The sequence below is a fragment of the Pseudomicrostroma glucosiphilum genome (genome assembly GCF_003144135.1).
Source record: "Pseudomicrostroma glucosiphilum strain MCA 4718 unplaced genomic scaffold BCV69scaffold_3, whole genome shotgun sequence".
Taxonomy (NCBI): domain Eukaryota; kingdom Fungi; phylum Basidiomycota; class Exobasidiomycetes; order Microstromatales; family Microstromataceae; genus Microstroma; species Microstroma glucosiphilum.
This window is the reverse complement of record NW_020289915.1, coordinates 1,224,804-1,244,423: the sequence shown is the minus strand read 5'-3', so window position 1 is coordinate 1,244,423 and position 19,620 is coordinate 1,224,804. Positions and strand designations below refer to the sequence as shown.

At 56.2% G+C, this 19,620-nt stretch overlaps 3 protein-coding genes across 3 annotated transcripts; 2 read left to right on the top strand and 1 right to left on the bottom strand.

The window, feature by feature from the left end:
- Nucleotides 1-163: 163 nt before the first annotated feature.
- BCV69DRAFT_297836 (HK-domain-containing protein) lies at nt 164-2,052 on the top strand (the record flags this gene model as incomplete). Its single annotated transcript, XM_025494162.1, has 3 exons — nt 164-400; nt 480-1,798; nt 1,905-2,052. The coding sequence occupies 3 exons, from the start codon at nt 164-166 to the stop codon at nt 2,050-2,052; spliced, it is 1,704 nt and encodes a 567-aa protein (XP_025349711.1).
- Nucleotides 2,053-2,077: 25 nt separating this feature from the next.
- On the bottom strand, nt 2,078-4,576 carry BCV69DRAFT_281528 (hypothetical protein). The gene is made up of 2 exons (XM_025492019.1): nt 4,446-4,576; nt 2,078-4,349 (listed from the first exon to the last, which is right to left on the bottom strand). Exon 2 carries the CDS (start codon nt 4,265-4,267, stop codon nt 2,252-2,254), a length of 2,016 nt encoding a protein of 671 aa, XP_025349710.1. The 5' UTR covers nt 4,268-4,349; nt 4,446-4,576; the 3' UTR covers nt 2,078-2,251.
- Nucleotides 4,577-6,736: 2,160 nt separating this feature from the next.
- BCV69DRAFT_311347 (acetyl-CoA synthetase-like protein) lies at nt 6,737-19,530 on the top strand (the record flags this gene model as incomplete). Its single annotated transcript, XM_025494854.1, has 3 exons — nt 6,737-7,049; nt 7,141-12,442; nt 12,530-19,530. The coding sequence occupies exons 1-3, from the start codon at nt 6,756-6,758 to the stop codon at nt 19,528-19,530; spliced, it is 12,597 nt and encodes a 4,198-aa protein (XP_025349709.1). The 5' UTR covers nt 6,737-6,755.
- Nucleotides 19,531-19,620: the final 90 nt, after the last annotated feature.

The window sequence follows — 19,620 nt, the reverse complement described above, 5'->3', positions numbered from 1 at the left end:
TAATTATATACCCCCGCGCAGCTGAGGGGGCCTCTACCCTACGCTCAAGCCCCCTGGCGCCCGTGCGCAACTGATTGTGTCGATGCCGCCGGGTGATTCATGGGTGCAGTTTCTTCTTCTTCTTCCAACGAGCACCTGCTACTTTCGCGTGAGCAGTCCAGCCATGACGTCTACATTTTCTACACATCCCAGGCGGCTGCCACCCAGGGCCGCATCTATAGACTACTCCCTCTACCTCGTCACCGGCCGGGAATTATTACCGCCTGGGGTGGACTATTACGAACACCTCGACCAGACACTGCGCGGCGGGAAGGTGACGGTGGTACAGATCAGGGAGAAGCATGTGGATAATGGAGAATTCCTAGACATCGCACAAAGGAGTTTGGCGATATGTGACAAGGTGGGCCTGCGCGGGTGACGGTGAGCGATGTCAGAAGCGACCCTGACGACTCCCCCGGATTCACCTCCCCCTGTGCTAGTACTCGGTCCCAATGCTCATCAACGACAATCTCTCCGTTGCACTCTGCCTCCCGGACCGGGTCGGACTACACATCGGTCAGGAAGACATCCCAGTAGCAGAGGCACGGAATTTGCTGGGTGACGATCGGCTACTAGGCCTCTCTGTCCACACAGCAGAGCAAGCCAGGCAGGCACTGAGCAATGGTCATGCAGACTATGCTGGGGTAGGACCAGTGTATGGGACACAAAGCAAGGTCGGGATCACATCCGACAAGGTGCTCGGTCCAAAGGGTGCTGCAGCGGTAGTTGCGGCACTCTCTGATCCGTCTTCGAGCAGGCGGATACCCTGCGTACTGATCGGTGGGATCAACGCTGCCACTTGCGCTCGGAGCCTGACTGGAGCAGCGAGTTATGCCAACCAGCCAGACGGAGTGGCCGTCATCTCAGGTATCGTCTCGCGGCGAGACCCAGAGGTCGCAGCTGAAGAGCTGTCAACTATCGTTGGCGACTTCAAGTCGCGGGTTGAATCAGCTGGCAGAGCGCCTTCGTCCACGAGGTGGCAAGACGAGAGTTTGCCTTTGCTAGCCGCAGACCTCCTCGCCTACCACCGCTCGGCACCTCTCGGCCCGCCTCTGATCCAGACGATCACATCCCACGTCTCCTCGACGATGTCCGCTAACATCGCCCTCGCATTCTTCTCGAGCCCCATCATGAGCCACCAAGAAGTCGAGGCAGCAGATCTAGGCCGGGTGACGGGGGCAGTCGTGCTGAATATCGGCACCATCTCCGAGGAGTCACGGAGAGGGATGACCGCCGTGGGTCGCGAGGCCAACCGAGGCGGGAAGCCCGTCGTCCTTGACCCAGTCGGTGTTGGTGCGTCTGCCTTCAGGAAGAGCTGCGTGGAACAGATCCTCAGCGAGACGCAGGTGACCCTCATCAAGGGCAACGCAGCCGAGCTGGGCGCCATTGCCGGCATCACCGAAGTCACCTCGCGCGGCGTGGACAGCGGAGCGGGCACGCTGAGCGACCCTGTCAGTCTAGTACGGACGCTAGCGCGTAGGGAGAAGTGTCTGATTCTGCTTACGGGAAAGACAGACTATCTGTCTGATGGAGACGCTGTCTTCTTGTGTGAAACTGGACATGAAAGGGCGAGCCAGATCACTGGCACAGGGTGCGCACTGGGCGTCATGCTCGCGGCGGGTATGGCCAGTGCCTGTATACAGGCCAAGCAGTCGGCGCAAGAGGGCAGCACAGGAGTAGCCCACAACGAGACGGCCTCTCTGACGACTTTGCTTGTCAAAGCCAGCCATCGTGCACTGCTGCTTGGAGCTCTGACAGGGTGAGTATGTGAACCATTTGGAATACCAGATCCCCTCTCTGATATTCTTCAGCTCACAAACCGCCTTGTTGTCGCTGTTCATGCACCCCTCTACCCACTTTCACAGTCTCCTCACAATGAACATCGCAGCGGAGCTCGCAGCCGAGCGCCACGACGTGCGTGGTCCAGGTTCCTTCATCCCTGCACTCATCGACGAGATTGCGAATTTGGACGCTGACACCCTTCGGAAGAGGGCAAAGGTGAGGCTGGCGTGATGTAGGGCTGGAAAGTGACTAGCGTGGTAGACTGCTTCATCTGTACGCTGGGTGTGGTCAATCATATCATTGCTGTTTCTACGCGCGTTGAGGAAGAGGGTCGGATTGACAAAGGAGATATGGAGACTGACGGGATGCACATGGTCTATTTGGATTGTTCGCTGTACTTTCACCACAATCGGTGCGCCACCTGAGGGGCCTACATGGACACCTGCGCCAACCGATTCCTCGTAGCCTCCAGCAACGAGCCCATCTTTGACTTTCCTTCGCCCGTCTTGCTCTTCTCCCCCTCATCAGTCACACCAAGCCACCTAGCCGCCTCTGCATCCGTTTCGGGCATCTTGTCCTCCCCACCAATACTCATCCTCTCGGCGACGTGGTGCGAGTGCATCATGTCTTCCTTTGTCGGTGCGCGCTGCGTTCCGATTCGGTTCAAGATGGACTCGGTCACCTCACCCGCACGCCAGGCACAGATGCTCAATAATGAGTCGGAGAGTCCATGCGTGACCTCGTTGCCACCAAAGGAGTAGATGTTGGGCTCGAAGCGAGGACCAGCATCCAGCGCCTCGTCGTCCGCATTCTGAGCGAGGGTGACTTCGGAGAATTCAGAGTTGCGGCGAGAGAGGGCTGCTTTCGCAGAGGTGACAGAGCTGCTCATGGGCTTGGCCTTGTAAGGGTCCGACTCCCAGGCCACAAGACGGTAATCCCGGGTGATGCCGCGCGTGCGCTGTCGTACCATCTCCTTTGCAACGGCGTCGTCGCCAGTCATGGTCCGACTGTCATCGTCGTCGGAGAAGCCCAGAGCTGCTCGCTTCTTCGCATTCGTCTCGGGATCGCTCAAGATGGGAAGGTGAGGCTGTAAAGGCTTCATGAAGGCAAAGCTTGCAGGGCGACGCTCAAAGCCAGTTCCGAGGAAGACGGCGTCGAACTCTTCGACGTCTTGAGGCTCGTTGAGCTTCGTAGACTTCATGACCAGGCGCACATGCTCATCTGCGCCCTCGTTGATCAGCTCAGCTGACTCGACGTACGTGTTGGCCGTGATCTCCAGTCGACCTTCTGCGGGTCCGTCGGATCCAGGGAAGAGCTGTGGCAGCTCAATCTTTTGGTTGTAGATTTGTTCCGAGAGCTCGTTGAGCACGTCCGACCTAACAACGGAATAGTTGGTCCTCTTGAACTCCTGTCTCCACTCTTTCCGCTCCTTCTCGCCAGCGGCCCAGTAGGCGTCTGTTCGCTCAGGATCAAAAGCGACGGAATTGACAAAGGCAGAGTCGTCTGAGGGTACCAGGGTGGACGCGCGGAAGATCATCTTGACCGAAGCTGCAGGGAAGGTGCGGCGTAGGTGCAAGGCCATCTCGGCCGATGACTGGCCAGCGCCGATGACGGCGAACTTCAGCGGCCAATTACTCTTAGAGGCTGGCGAGCTGCGACCGATTCTGCGCTCCACAATGGCGGAGAGCTCTGGTTCGATGGCGTTGAGGCAAGGCAGGAAAGTAGAAGAGTGGATGACACGAGAGACAGTGTCCCATGGTGAATCCGGGAAGATGTGCGAGAATTGCTGAGGCACAGTCGGTCGGCCGCCGACACCGACAGTGATGTTGCGGGTGAGACGGACCACGATCTGACCAGAGCGCAGACGGGAGGTGACGCGCAGCAGGCGCACGCTAGCGTCGGCGGGGGCAGCAGTAGCCTGCGAATTGGCGTGGTCAATGCAAGACTTGTTGCCTCCTGAGTTGCTGATGGGCTCGATGCTGAGGACTTGCTCGCCGTAGTTGACCAGGTGAGTCAGCCTAGAAGCGCACCAAGTGAGGTAAGCGCTCCACTCTCTCCGACTGGGAATGTTGGCCTCACGGTTGATGGAGGCAGACAGTCGGCCTACCTTGTGCAGGTAGTTGACAAATGTGAAGGTCGAGGTGGGATCCCTCATCGTGGCCAAATCCTTGAAGGGCGAGACTTGCAGCTGGGCACCTGGGAGGAGCAAGGTAGGGTGCCATGCGAAGGTGGCTTGCCTCTCGATGAAGCTGTACTTTAGCCCTCTACGCTTCGCTTCCTCCGACTCAGTGAAGGAGATGGCCAGGGCCATGTTGGCTGGCCCAAAGCCGATACCGAGTAAATCGTAGATCTCATCCTCGACTTTCGGAGGCAGCTTCGAAGTGGAGTCTTTCTGACCTGACATGACGGAATTGTCCAAGACAAACCGGCGTGAAGGCTGAGACATGGTGAAAGGAGGGCAGTGATTGCCGTAGCCCACCGTACAAATAGAAATGTGATGAAGAAGGAGGGATGATTACGATGCGGGCCTGGGTGGGGAGTAGTGCAACAGGGAGCAGATGGCGTAAGGACACTTGTAGAGATCCTGTGCTTCGAGGGAGGCGAGGCTGGCCAGCTCCACTTACGTTACGTTAAGGATGCATTGCCCCAGGTGTACCGAAGACAAAGGAGCATGCCGATGAGCACGTCGATTGCAGCCGAGGACAAGGAAGTAGTTGGGTCCGAAGTTGGGTATATGCCGATTTGAAATCAATCGCAGTGGAGGCGAGTGGGTGACCGAGATGTGGCAGAGCAGGGACACATCCACATTCCGTCGTCCGTCGGAAAATGGATTTGTAATGGCGTCAGGCGGGGAGACGTGGGCCCGTGCCGAGGAGGAGGAGCAAGAAGAAGTGGGCGAGGAGGGAGAGGAGGAGAGCAGCGTCAGATCACGTCACCGGAACGGAAGATGAGCCCCACCCACACACCCAGCCACTCCGCCATTCACCGCCGGCAAGAGTCGCCGATCGCCGTTGATGAGCGTAATACAGATGCTCCTGGACACCCACATCTCCCCCGCTGCCGAGGCTGTCAGGGTTCAATGACGATGATGACTTTCCGCACCCACCATGGTAGTGTGAAAGCATGACCGTCATCCAGAAAGCATGGCTGTCATTCGGCATCGACGCGCATCCATTGGCGGAATCCACGACTCGGTTGACCTCGCCAGACAGGATGGACCCTGGCGGCGACGTCACAAGCCCCGCGGCGTTTGCGTAGCGCAAAGAGAGGGTAGCGTAGTACTCACGAGTGGAAGGGAGTCGAGACGCCGATTGCTGCAAGAGCTGATTTTCTTGTGATGACTCCAGCTACGCAGTTGGCCAGCAGGATGTAACAACTTCTCTCCGTCTAGCTTTCGATGGCTGTGCCTATTGAGAGCCTTGAACAAGATGAATGAGCCTTTTGTTGGAGCAGATGAGAAGGCGGTGAGCGGTGGGTGGTGAAACCCGTGTGATGTATGAAGCAGAGAAGATATGGGCGAGAAGAATCAGAAGATCTTGACGGCAGTGAAAGAGACGGAGCAGCTCGGGGCGTGGCAGGGCAGGGCAAGGCAAGGCAGGGCAGGACAGAGTGAAGCGGAGCGGGGACAGGCGGGGTTGTGATAAAACTTCGTGGTAATCAGATTAGGGGGGCCGCGAAAAAAAGGGGCCGGGTCAGTCACGGCGAACTAAATCCATCACGTCCGATGACGAGATTTTCACACTCCTCCCCCGCCCTAGAAGGGGGAATCACGTCCGCGGCCTCACTTGAACCTCGGATCTGCACGTCCTTCTATGCCAAGCTCCCCTCTCGGTCATGACCTGACCTAGGTCTAAGCGAGGAAAGGGCTACAGGCGTAGATGTCTGTACCATGGAAAGACTGGGAAGGTCAGCGGTATGAAATTGCTTACGCGAGGGCAATAAGGGGAGTCCGGACGAATGGGACGCGCATTGCACCTGTCCCTTATCCCGAGCTGGTATCCGGAAGGGTGCTCAGCGTCTGTGGTTGTGAGCTCGAGCCGGGGGAGACGCCGTAGGTTGACTCGCCTCCTTGCTGTCGCTGTAGGTCCTATTCCCTTTTCTCGTCAGCTGCTCGGAGTCATGAAAGGCAAAATTGATCTGTCGCTCAGGTCCCCCTGATCTGGGTACGATTGTCTCATAAGCTGGTTCCACAAGCAGCACAGCACGCCATGTGATCTCAGTCATGAAAGAGCGACTGGTTTTTGGGTGCACCTGCGGGGCTGTGAAAGCGCTCGTGGGCTCTAGGTCCCCCAAAGCTGCCGCCGGGCAAGCAAGACTCAGATCAGGTACATGGAAGTCTCCCAAATAGTACCGTGCATAGGCGAGCTTGAGAACCTCCTCCGGTCTCGACCGACGCACTTTTCGGTCCCATTCGGCAAGAGCCAGAGCTACTGAGCCGTCGACACCTAAGGGGTTGAAGCTGAGCACAACGTATCCGAAGACTCCTCATGGATCACGTCTGTCTCTCGTTGAGTTCTCAGGCGGCTGTAGGCAGCCACATTGGAGACGTACACTCCTCGTCCAGATGCAAAGGTCCATGGAGCTCTGTGAAGTAGGCAAAGCGAGTGCTACCGTCAATGTCGCTCCATTCTGCCCATCACCGACTTGACTTTTTGCACTGCCATGCCGGAGACACGTCGCCTCGGCGTCAAGCATTCTGCCAGCTGTATTCCTTTGCCGTCCCCTCGGCGGGTAAACTTTTGCACTGGACGCCCTCAACCGGTAGGGTGCGTGCAGGCGCCGTGGCTCGGGTGGAGGCTGGCGTTCTTTATTTTTGGCCCATGCGACCCCGCCTCTCCTTCGGAAAGAGGGTATGGCACTTTACTAATCACTTCCCGTACCCGCATTCTTGGCTTCATTGGACGTGGCTCTAGCTCTGTGATTGCGCTGCGATCATGACGGGCTCCTCTCCTCCTTCATCACATCCTTCATCATCACAGGACTGTCCTTCATCTTTGCTCTCTTCGCCTTCCTCGTCTTCCCTTCCCGCATCTGCCGATCAGGTGCCGTACCAGCATACACCCTTTCCCGATGTCTCGGGCCTACGTACAGATGCTCCCGGCCGTACAGGCTGGGTGGAGGCGAGCAGTGGAGACCTCTCCGACCTCATACAGATGGCTAGCAGCGTTGAAGAAGCTAGAGAATGGCAGACTGGAACGCTGCTGGCTGCTGCCTGGGCCGTGATTCTGGTGAGCGCTGCGAGACAGGGAGCACGTGCCGCAAGGTTGGGAAGGACGTGACGCTGACAGGAGAGCGCCCTGCATGCCATCATGATTGCAGACTCACTATATACATCAGGAAGATACGGACATTGCACTCCAGACCTCGACTCGGCGGGGACTTGCAGCTGTTATCCGTATATGCGGTCCAGAGGTGAAGAGATGGAGCTCCGAAGAGCTCTGTGGCCGGGTCAGCGCCCAATTGCAGGAGGCTGTGCAGCTCGAAGGAAAGAAAACTCCGGATACTAGTGTGGTCTGGGGGATCAAATCGAACCACTGCGAGAGTGCAACAGTCGAACATACTGGTGATGCCGCGGCTACGCTTCTGGCTTCACGACACAGCTTAGGTATCCGGGCGGCAGCTAGGGTTCACTCTCGGCAGTCGGCTTTGCTGCACCTTCGGCAGGTAGAGACATACTTCCGCTCTTTCGTCGATGATCTGCGCTTCGGACAGCCTACTTCTGGTGAATCTGCTAGCTTTCCGGGTTGCGACTCTGCGCGCTTGCCCTACGAGCTCTGTGCAGGCGACAACCCGGAGCCTCAGCAGGCCTCATTGCCAGACGACTTTCCCCTGAGCAAGGAGCTCTTTCACCACCAATTTGAACGACAAGTGCTTGTAAACCCCACCTCTATTGCCCTCGACTTTCGGTACGACCTCAGCCCTTCATCTTCTCGTAACATTCGATGGTCGTTTGCTGAGCTCGACCGGAGGGCTCGCCTCGTCCGAGACGAGATAGTGTCTCCAGAGTCAGAGCTGAAAGAAGACGCTATCGTAGCTCTGTGCTTGGCCAAGAGTCCAGAGCTGTATGTCGCCCAGTTGGGAACACTCAAAGCTGGAGCAGCCTTTTGTCCCATTGACCCGAATTGGCCAAGGCAACGTCAAGAGGCACTGCTGGTAAAGAGCGAGGCCAAGATCTTACTCGCAGCGGGAGATGCCGTCTGCGAAGCCTTGGAAGCCATCAAGCCCCATCATATGCGGTTGGTCAGGCTAGACCATCTCGAATGGAGTGCAAAGAAGGAGCTTCCGACTGACCCGACTGCTGATACTTATCAAGCCAAGGCGATCCCGGCGTCTTCGCTTGCCTACAAGATCTGGACGTCTGGTACGACTGGTTTGCCCAAAGCAGTTGGTATCGAACACAGAGCCGCCGTGCAGGCATTGCGGTCTTTGCAGAAGGTCATTCCGCACGACGGACCCGACATCCGCTACCTTCAATTCTCTGCATACGTCTTTGATCTTTCCATCCTTGACTGCTTTTACACCTGGGGTTTGGGTGGCACGCTCTGCTCGGCGTCTCATGACCTCTTACTGGCCGACCATGTAGGCGTCGCCAACGCCTGCGAAGCATCTCATTCACTGCTCACACCAGCGGTCATGGCCATGACACCACGAGAAAGCATTCCAAGCCTCAAAGTCGTGATCAATGGCGGTGAGAAGCTGACGCAAGTGGTGGCCGACATGTGGAGTGTTGACTGCTGTCTGCTCAATCTGTACGGGCCTGCAGAAGCTACGCTCATTGCTATGCACAGACGAGTGCCGGTTGGTGACTCTGTCAGAGCTCCCAACATTGGCGTGGCATTACCGACTGTTTCCTGCCATGCGCTCGATGAAGCAGGCTCGATCGTGCCAAAGGGAGCAATTGGCCAATTGGCGTTAGGAGGCTTCCAGTGCGCCCGCGGCTATCTTGGAGATGCCGACAAGACGGTCGAGAAGTTCAAGGAGCACCCGAGCCTTGGCCGAGTGTACCTCACCGGCGACCTCGTTCGCCAATTGGCGGATCAGTCGTTCGAATACCTTGGAAGAGAGGACGATCAGATCAAGATCAACGGCATTCGCATCGAGACGTTGGAGATTAGCGCTGTGATAAAGAATGCGCATCCTGATGTCAGAGATTCGGAGACTCAGGCACTGAGCTTCGACAATGATCCGTCTGGACAGCTCCGCATTGTCAACTTTTCAGTTCTGCCAGACGCTGACGAGCACAAGAGCTCTTTTCTTCGAGCTGATTTGGTTGCTGCCAGAGTGGCGCATGATCTGCGTCTGGCTGCTCAAAAAGCCTTGCCATCATACATGGTCCCCTCATTGTTTCTGATTGTTAGCCATTTTCCCCGGACTTCGAGCGCAAAGATAGACCGAGCTGCGCTCAAGAATGCGCTGAATGACCTTGACATTGCAAAGTGGGAAGCGGCCATTGCGGGGGAAGATGGAGGATCCACAGTCAACAACGCCGATAAGGGCATCGCTCCGTCAAGTGAAGCAGAGGGCATCATCAGCAGCTTCGTATCGGAGCTTTGCAATATCGACGCTGATCGCATGGGCAGGATCACCCCCTTTCCCAGTCTGGGTCTTGACTCTATCAAGGCCATGGTCCTCGCTCGGAAGCTGACGAACGCGGGTTTTGCGACGTCTGTCATCGACATCGTTGAGCATGCGAATGTGGCCAGATTAGCTCGCAAAATTTCGCATGGTGGCGAGCCTTCCGGCGCCAGTCGGGATCAGCTCGGTATGACCTTCCTCGCTGCATTCGATCGTCGATTCCGCAGCGGCATCCAGCGGGAACTTGAGGTCGAGGCATCCAACATCGAATCTATAGCTCCTCTCACCCCACTGCAAGAGGGTATGCTGGCGGAGACGCTACGTGATCTGGACCAAGGTAGCTATTGGCTTAACAGGAGGTATTCTGTCGCTTCGGGAGTTGATAGTACCGCCCTGCAGCAAGCCATAGAGGACTTTGTCACAAATACACCGGGCTGCCGAACCACCTTCTCTAGCAACCCCGGTACCGAGTCGGATGCAGAGCTTTCCAGCAACTACGCCTTTTTACAGGTTGTGCGGAAAGATCTCACAGCTAACGTGAGAGTCCTCAACTTACCAGGAGATGATGCAAGCCATGATCAGCAGCTTCTAGCGGCGGCCAAGGGTCTGACCGGCAGTAATCCTGTCAGCGACAAGTGTCCTCTGAGCTTCGTAATCGGGTGCGCAGGAAACGGTACTACGCGCTACCTTCTCTTGCGTGCGCATCATAGCATCTATGACGCCAGGTCGTTGGAACTATTCGAGGAATTGATCACTGCACAATTGTCAGGCCATAAGACTCGATCTCTTCCTTTGACAACAGCTCTTCCGTCGATCTTGTCTTTGACATCCGAAGAGGAGGAGCAAAGGAGAGACACCTGGGAGCAGGCGCTAGAGGGGGTACCGAAGCCTCCCAGCGCCTTGAAATTCCCAGAGCTCAGTGGGAGAGAGGTTGGAGGAGCCGCAGCTGTCAAAGCTCACTTCGGGCATGTGTCGACCATTTCTTCAATCACCTGGTCCGAGCTCTCACGTACAGCGCAAGAGATGGGCACTTCAGCTCGACCGATTGCTCAGTGCGCATGGGCAGCCATCCTAGCGGCGTATCTCGACACCGACTGCATCCTCCTTGGCGACTCCATATCCGGGCGGGCTATCGGACCCAACATGGAAGATGTCTTTGGTCCGCTTCATGCAACAGTGCCAGTGCCAATCAAAGTACCACCCGGCCTCACGCGTCGAGAAATGGTCGACCAAGTCGATGAATTTCACAAGGCGATACTGCATCATCAGCACGTTTCTCTGAGCTTCGTGCGCAAAGTGCTAGAAATGCGCCCCGACGAGACACTCTTCCAGTCAGTCTTCGTCTTCGAGCCTGATAGTGGCCAACAAGCACGACAGTCCGTCTTCTCCATCAGTAAGGATCTTGAATTGTCCGTTGAGCATCCTCTTGCAGTAGAGCTCTCGACGGATAAGACTGGCAAGATCTTTCTTGGCATTGTTTATCGGGGCGACTTGATGACCGCAGAGCAAGCGCAAGTCATGCTTGCTCAGTATAATGCCTCGTTGGCGTCCTTCTGCTCTCATCCGGATGCGGCACCTCAAGACTGGTCGTCCGGCCGCTGTTCTGAACATCTGCTCTCAATCTCAAGCTCGCGACCTTCAAGGTGGATCGACAAAGCAGTTGACGTTCCTGCTGAATTGTGGCTGAGTAAGACAGCCGCCCAGTATCCAGACCGCCCAGCTCTCGAATACTGGTCCTCTTTAGAGCCCTCAGCGGTGCCTGAAGTCCTCTCTTACCAAGAACTACGCGAGAGAGTGAACAGAATGGCGGCCTTTCTGACGGAGTGCGCACGTCCGAAAAGTGTCGTTGCAGTCTGTCTATCGCGATGTGTCATGACGTACGTGTCCCTTCTGGGCATCCAGCAAGCTGGTCTTACTTACCTTCCTGTCGATGAAAATCTGCCTGCAGAGCGGCAGGAGCTACTCGTCAACGAAAGTGGAGCTATTGTGGTTCTCGCAGACGACAAGTCTTTGTCCCATTTCAAGAGGTGCTCGGCGAGGGTGTTCAATGTGCACAGTGTTGACTTGGCCCGCTACCAAGGTCATGAATGGTACACGGACGTCTCTCCATCGGATCTCTCGTATGTGCTTTATACGTCCGGCAGCACGGGCAAGCCAAAAGGGTGTAAGATTACTCGCAGCAACCTCTCTGTGACCATAGAGGCCTTCAAGTTGACGTTTGAGGCGGAAGCGCCTGGCTCCTTCGAGTCCGGAGCTCGCTTCTTGGCGAGGTCGGCTGAAGCTTTCGATGTCGCCCTCCTTGAGGTGTTTCTGCCTCTGCGTACGGCATCAACGATCGTGACGGGCCCACGGTCTCTCATACTCGAGGACTTGCAGAAGGCGATGTCCACGATGCGAGTCACCCACGCTGCTGTGGTGCCTTCGCTCTTCTTTAGCGAAGGATCACGAATCCGACCCGAGGATCTGCCTGACCTTCGCGCTCTGATCATAGGTGGAGAAAAGATTCCCACTGACATCGTGGAACTGTGGGGTGGGTCAAAAGTGCCTACATTGAATGCCTATGGTCCGACGGAAGCTACCATTGGCAACTCGATCGCAAGAGTCCGACCTGAGTCGTCGACAAGGAACATCGGACGAGCTTTTCCTGGCAGTCAATACGCCATCATGGTCGAAGTCCCCGGTGGCCGATTGCAACCTGCTTTACGAGGACAAGCAGGCGAGCTGTGTATCCTTGGTCCGCAGGTGGGCGATGGATATCTCGGTCAAGAAAAATCTCCTGCATTCAGTCTGTATCATGTTCAGCAAATGTACCGCACTGGCGATCTTGCGAGAATGACCGTCGACGATGAAGCCCTCTATCTAGGACGCATCGACGCCTCACAGGTCAAGATCCGCGGAGCTCGTCTAGAGCTCAGCGAGGTCGACGCCGTGCTGCAGACCTCTGTCCCTGAGCAAGGTCTTCATATTACAACAATCCACCTTCAGAGCAAAGATCAGCTGGTCACATTTGTAGCAAGGACAGCTCGGGCATCTGTCCTTCCCGATGGTGAGCTTGCGTTGGATCGCTCTATTACTGAGGTGACCCAAACAATGTGGCAGAAGGCGCGCTCTCTGCCGTCGCACATGCGCCCAGCAGCGATTGTGCCGCTCGTAGTACTTCCTCTGGCGGTCATCTCGGGCAAGATTGATCAACAAGCTTTACGATCGATGTACGAGCGTCTGGGCTCATCTGTCGACATCCACGCCGGTGGACGTGACACTGCAGATAGTCGTCCGCTATCCAAGAGAGAGGCGCTAGTGGTCGAGGAGCTGTTAAAATTGATGCCAACCTCGGCCAGATGTCAAGCGGCGCCAACGCCATCGAGTGACCTCTTTGCCCTTGGCCTGGATAGTCTCTTGGCTGTCCGCCTCTCTGGGAGATTGAGGCAGCGAGGGCTCAATATCACTGTCTCCAAGCTCCTCAGCAGTGTCAGCATTGAGGACGCTGCGGAGGAGGCTCACGAAGATAGTAAGCCTGAGCAGAGTGGGGTCAGGTCGCAGTCGGAAGGGCTCACTGAGCGTGCTCGAGAGCTGGGTCTCCTTCCTGTGGAGCATGAGGGCGTCTTTCACTGCACCGCCTTGCAAGAGTCTCTCTTGGCGGAAACTCTGTCCCACTCGAATACCAGTGACGAGGGGCTGCCCTATGTCTCCACTATCGAGGTCACTTTGGCGGACTCAGTAGACGAGACCAGATTGGTCCGCGCCGTCGATGAAACCATTGCTGCACACCCGATTTGGAGGACAGCCTTCGCAGAGATTGATGGCAGGCTTTGCCAGCTGGTCAGCTCGAAGACACAATCTGGCCTCTGGGTCTCCGAATCTCAAATGCTCGAGGGGCGCCCATTGATCGACAATATCAGCGCGATAGCTCCAGTGCGACTGCGAATTTGTAGAGGTACGACAGGCTTGAAGCAATTGGCAATTCTGGCACATCACTCGCTCTATGACGGCGTGTCCCTCGATCTCTTCATTGGGGAGGTCGAATTGCGGTACGCCGGCAAGGTCGTACCAGACACCAGACCGTTTCGCGAGCTCTCCGAATTCGTCAATTCTCGAGACGAAGAAGCCTCGAAGCGCTTCTGGCATTCACAGCTTGAAGACTCTATTCTTGCTCCATTTCCCTCTTTGAACCCTCTCCAAGCCAACCCTTCAAAGGAGAGAAGCGAAGCTCAGCTTTCAAGCTCCACTTTATACGCCCAGCTGGGCGAACTGGCACGGAAGCTGGGCGTCACACAACAAGCCTTGCTCATTTCGGCATGGGCCACGCTTCTAGATCAGTTCACAGGAGAGACCGACTCTGTTTTCGGCCTCGTTCTCAGTGGACGTAGTATCGACTTCGAAGATGCAGAACATATCCAAGGCCCTCTCATAACGACCGTGCCCTTCCGTGCAAATACACAGGAGGGGAAGGGCGACCCCACCAGACGGGTTCAATCAATCCATAAACGCCTATTGGACACGTACAAGTATCAGCATACATCCCTCCGCAAGATCGGTCAGTGGCTGCAAATAGACGCACCGTTGTTCAACGTCCTTTTCTCTTTCCTCGCGCCGCCTTCCAAGTCACTAGCTACCTCAATCTTCCTTGATACCACGACATCTATGCAAACGGAATACCCATTTGCGGTCGAAGTTCAGCCTCAAATTGACGACTTCATACAGTTACGCCTGGCTTACGACCCTCAATTTATACCCAATGATCAAGCAAGCCTTCTCCTACTTCAATTAGACGACGAAATTAGACGATTGGTCTCAGTCACATCCCAGCAAGTTCACCTAGAGACTTCCGACCTACTATCAATCTCGAACCCTGCCCCTTATGCACCTTTGGAGAAAGATCACTTCTTGTATCGCTTCAGTCAACAAGTCGAGCGTCGTCCATGCGCAGTCGCCATTGACTACGCTGGTAGCGGCTTCGATGCCCCGTGGGATACACTGACGTATCACCAGCTCGATCGTCTGAGCGATCAGATCGCATCGAGCATTGGCAAGCACCATTGTGACAGCATTGTTGCTGTATACATGCAGCGCTCTCTTGCTTTCTACGCCACCTTGCTAGCCGTCTGGAAAGCAGATCGAACGTATCTCCCTCTCGACCCCGGCCTTCCTCTCGAGCGCCTCAAGTACATGCTCGAGGTGGCAGGAGTCTCGAACATCGTCACAGACGATGCATGCCATCAGCAAGCGCAGACTCTAAGGGCTAATGTCATTCTGATCAATCCACAAACAATGTCTTTGGACGCTGCATGCCCGGCCTCACCTGTGCCTTCTTTGGACTTGGCAAAGTCGGCGTACATTTTATTCACCTCGGGCTCTACGGGCAAGCCAAAGGGTGTGCCGATCAGCCACCGAGCCCTTGCCGCAGCCGTCGTCTCCTGGGAGTCTATTCTGCCTCATCAAGATGGCTCCCGCATGCTGCAACTAGCTTCAGCGTCTTTTGACGTATCCCTGATCGAGATTTGCCTTCCATGGGCTTTTGGCTGCGCTGTCGTATCCGCTCCAAAAGACATCCTGCTCGACGATCTCGAAGAGACCTTCCGCAGATTGCGAGTCACGATGGCAGATCTTCCGTCGTCACTTGCCCCTACTGTCCACCCGGAGAACATCCCCAAGCTCGAATGGCTCATGAGCGGAGGAGATGCCATCGACGAGAGAGTGTTGCGAGAGTGGGGGTCTCACGCCTTGATCAATGCCTGGGGCCCTACTGAGACCACCATTGGTAACGCACTCGGCTTTGTTTCAAAAGACTCAAAGAGATCGATCGTCGGCACAGCCTGGCCTGGAAGTACCATCTACGTCCTCTGCCAAGACTCAATTGACGTCGCATATCGAGGCTGTGTGGGTGAGCTCGCTGTGGCTGGTCCTCAGCTTTCGGACGGCTACTTGGCTAGACCTGACCTTACAGCAGCCGCTTTCGTTGCCCTTGCTGACGGAACTCGAGTCTACCGTACCGGTGACCGAGGTAGGATGCTTGCGGACGGTCAAATCGAGGTGCTCGGTCGCATCTCTCGTGGACAAGTGAAGCTTCGAGGCCAGAGACTCGAGCTTTCGGAAGTTAGTCACGCGATTCTCGCTGCCTCTGAAGGGCACTTGCAGAACGCGGACACTCTCTATTTGCAGCATCCGAACCTTCCTGCGAAGCAGCTGGTGACCTGGGTCGCTCTCAGTGAGAGCAAGCCTTCGGTGGCTGTGTCCGTGAGAAGCGACGATCGAGCACAGAGCGTGCTAAGAAACTGCTTACAAGAGGTTTCGCGAAGGCTGCCTTTATACATGGTGCCCAGCCACCTGTTGGCGACGGACGGCTCTCTTCCGCTGACATCGAACAACAAGATCGATCACGCCGCACTAGAGAGGGCGTTCATGGAGCTGGATCTGGCGGTTCTGCAAGGCCAGCAGAGCCATGCAGAAGGGCACGAAGCCGAGCAAGCTTGGACTGAGGAAGAAGACAGTCTGCTGCACATTGTGGCAGGCTTTTGTGACCTGGAGCCGAAGGATGTTTCTCGCACGACTTCATTTTATCGTCTCGGTATCGACAGTCTGAGTGCTATCCGGCTCAGCCGCTCGATCAGGGAAGTACGTGCCTTTGCGCACGTTTCTGCCAAAGACCTCCTTCGCTGGCCCAGCATTGCTCTACTGGCTGCAAATGCTACTCGCCAAGAGCAGACGCAGAGTAGCCCGTCTCCCAACGGTAGAGCCATGGAAACCGCTCAACATGTCGATGCAGACGCCTTGCTGCTGTCGGCAGATGATGCCATTGAAGCAATTCTACCCTGCACACCTTTGCAAGAAGGCACGATCGCTCAGACGCTAGCCACGGATGGTCGTCTCTACTTCCACCACCACGCATACCGTGTGCGAGATGCAGGAGTACGGGCCGTATCGGATGCCTGGCAGCTTTTGGTCGAAAGGACTGATATCCTTCGTACGACCTTCCATCGTACTCGAGAGGGGGCACGCTGGGTCCAGGCTGTACACAAGCAAATGCCAACATCACGGCTCTTGCAGGTTCGAATTGGTCCATTTGGCCCGGCGTGGGACGCCCTTGCTGCCTCTCCTCTGACAATCGCCGAGGAAGATTTTGCCAGGACAGTAGTAAGACTGACAGTCGTCGAAGACTCTGATGCACGCTATGTCGTGCTCTCCCTGCATCATGCTGTTTACGACGGCAATGCGCTACCGAAGCTCTTGAGCGATCTGGACCTGGCCATCAGAGGGCAGATTCTGCCCTCCAGGCTTCCTTTCGCTCAAGTCGCTCCTCATCTTCTGCCAAGTCGTTGCAACACTGAGTATTGGGTCCAGCATTTGAAAGGCTACAGTCCGACTCCTTTGCCGCGGCCACCCCCTTCACCCGAAGTGAGGGCATGCGAGGCAACAGAGACCGTAAAGCTCCCTCTGTCGGAAGCTCGTACTCTTGCTCGTGGGCTAGACGTATCACTCAGGACAGTAGCTATCGCCTCGTATGCCAAGGCGTTGTGTCACTTGTCTGGGTCACAAGACATTGTCTTTGGCCAGATCATTGCCTTACGCGATGGCATAGAAGGCGCAGACGAAGTCATCGGCCCAGCTTTCAACACGGTGCCGACCAGGGTCCGTTGGCCATCGTCCGAAACCGCTGCCAAGGTCCTGATGAAGATCCAGCAAGAAAGTGATGCGGGTCAAGCGCACCTGCAGGTCTCGCTGCGCGAAGTCCAGGTCGAGCTCAGCCTAGTAGCACCGCCATTCGATGTCTTGATGGACTACCAGATCCTGGAAGGCGAGCGGGATACATTAGTGTCTTTATCACCTGCAGGACCCCCTGCTGAGCCCTCTATTCAGTATGCAGTCAACCTCGAGTGGCGACAGATGAGCGATTGTCTCAGCCTCTATGCCACTGCAGACTGTAGCGTATTCTCCGAAGCTGAGCTTCAAGCCTTCTTGAGCCAAGTTGCCGACATCTTCAGGACTTTACTGATGCATCCTGACGCCCCCGCTGTTGGAACCTCAGGGGAGTTGCCTCCTGTGCCAGACACCGAAGCAAAGCAGGCGTCCAGTAAAATTCAGACAAGCCAAGAGACCGACACTCACGCCGAGGCTGAACTCTGGTCTGATCTCGAGCTCAAGCTTCGACGGCACGTTCTGACGGTCACAAATGCCTCTGAAGATCAGCTGCAAGTCGAAATCTCCTTCGTCTCTTTAGGAGTGGATTCGATTACTGCAATCTATCTGGCGAGCTTGATCAGAAAGGATGGCATTTCCATTGCTGTCAGCGATATCGTCAAAGGCGGCAGCATCCGCGGGCTGGCCAAGCGCATAGAGGCTCGAACGTCATCGTCGGAGGGCGTAGATCGCGCAGCATCTTCTCAGTGGGCAGCAAGTGCACACATCAACGAGGTAATCTGCTCCAAGCTCAAGGTAAAGAGCGAGCAGATCGAGCGCGTCTTGCCGGCTCTTCCAGGCCAGATATTCCAGCTCGTTTGTTGGCTCAATAGCGGCAAGCGTCTCGGCATTTACTCTTGGACGTGGATGCTGGAAGAGCGCGTGGATGAGGACAGTCTGAAGGATGCCTGGCAAGCGATGGTGGCTCGACATGCCATCTTGCGCACAACGTTTGCTGTAGTCGACGGCGACGTGTTCCAAGCTATCCTGACCCCTCAGCCTCTCGCTCTTGCGGTCACTTTTGAGGATGTTTCACGCAGTATAAGTCTCGAGGATGCGGGCCGTGAGCGACTTCGTAAGCTGGCTGCGATGCCACAAGACATGCGACGTCCCCCAGTCAAGCTGGACGTCTTGAAAAGAGGCGAACAGAGTCTGATCATTCTCAATGTCGCCCACGCCTTGTACGATGCCTGGTCGATCGAGCTGATCGCCGAGGACCTGCAGAGGCTCTACAGACAAGAAGAGCCTGTCGCCAACGCGGCTTTCCCGGACTTTGCGGCTCAACACGCAGTTCATTCGCCTCAAGCAACTTCGAGATCAAAAGATTTCTGGCAAGGAGAATTGCGCGGCGTTGTACCTGGCCTGGTCTCGGAAAAGCAGCGAGGGACAGCACCTCACCGCGACGTGATGGTGTACGTTCCACGAGCAGCCCAGCTCGCAAAAGCGTACGAGCACGCACGTGCGAAGCGCACTCATGACCTCCTCCCCTCGCTACAAGCCCTCTTCATGGCCTCTTGGTCTCAGGAAGTCTCCGCTCTAACCGGCAATACGCGTCCCCCTTTTGGGCTCTATCATTCCGGCCGAACAGACGACTTTCCCGCCATTGAAAGTCTTGCCGGTCCGTGCTTGACTGTCCTGCCCCTCGTTGCTGGCAAAGAGGTCCACTCCAGTGGCGATGACGTTGGCAGCAGTAGCAGTTTCCTCGAGCTAGCACGGGACCTCGAAGCGGCCGTCGCCAGGCGTAGTGGATTCGAGCAGAGTGCCGATCTGAAGACGATCCATGCCTGGGCTGCCGAGGTGAACCCGGAGCTGCATTCCACCGCGAACCTCGACCAAGCAGCAGAGGGAGGAGAAGAAGAAGAAGAAGAAGAAGAAGAAGAAGAAGAAGAAGAAGAAGGAGACGGAGTGGTGCCAGGCCCACTCTTCGATACCTACCTCAATCTCATCTGGGGTAGCTCGACACCCCAAGCGCCACTCGCAAAGAGCGCTGCCCCTCCTCCTGTATCTGGTTCGAATGCCTCGACTGTTCCGACATTCGTGCCCATCAAGCTCGGCACGCCAATCGATTTCGCACCACCACCACCGCCTGGGCCGGAGGGCGTCGCCTCCAGTCGGGACGACGACGAGGAGCAGAGTACGATTGACGACCTCTCCCCTGCACTCAGGGCATGTGTGCGCCCGCGTATTGAAGTCGATGTAGTGCTGCAGGGCGACGCGAACGATGGCGGTGATGGTGATGATGGTGGTAGACAAGGGAGTGGGGATAGGGATAGGGATGAAGATGAAGGTGGTGACTGGATCGGAGTTGGAGTAAGATGTGAGGGTGGTTTGCTTGTCCCGGAAGGGGAGGGAGAGGAAGAGGGGGAGGAGGAAGAGGGGGAGGAGGAAGAGGTGAGAAGGTTGATTGAGCGATTGGTTGGGAGGGTGAGGGGGTGTATAGAGGAGTTGCAGGCGGAGTGATGGATGGTTATGGTGGTGGTGGTGGTGGTGGTGAACACGATACGGGACTCGCACACAAAAGGCAGAACAAAACAAAACGGACTCGCTCGC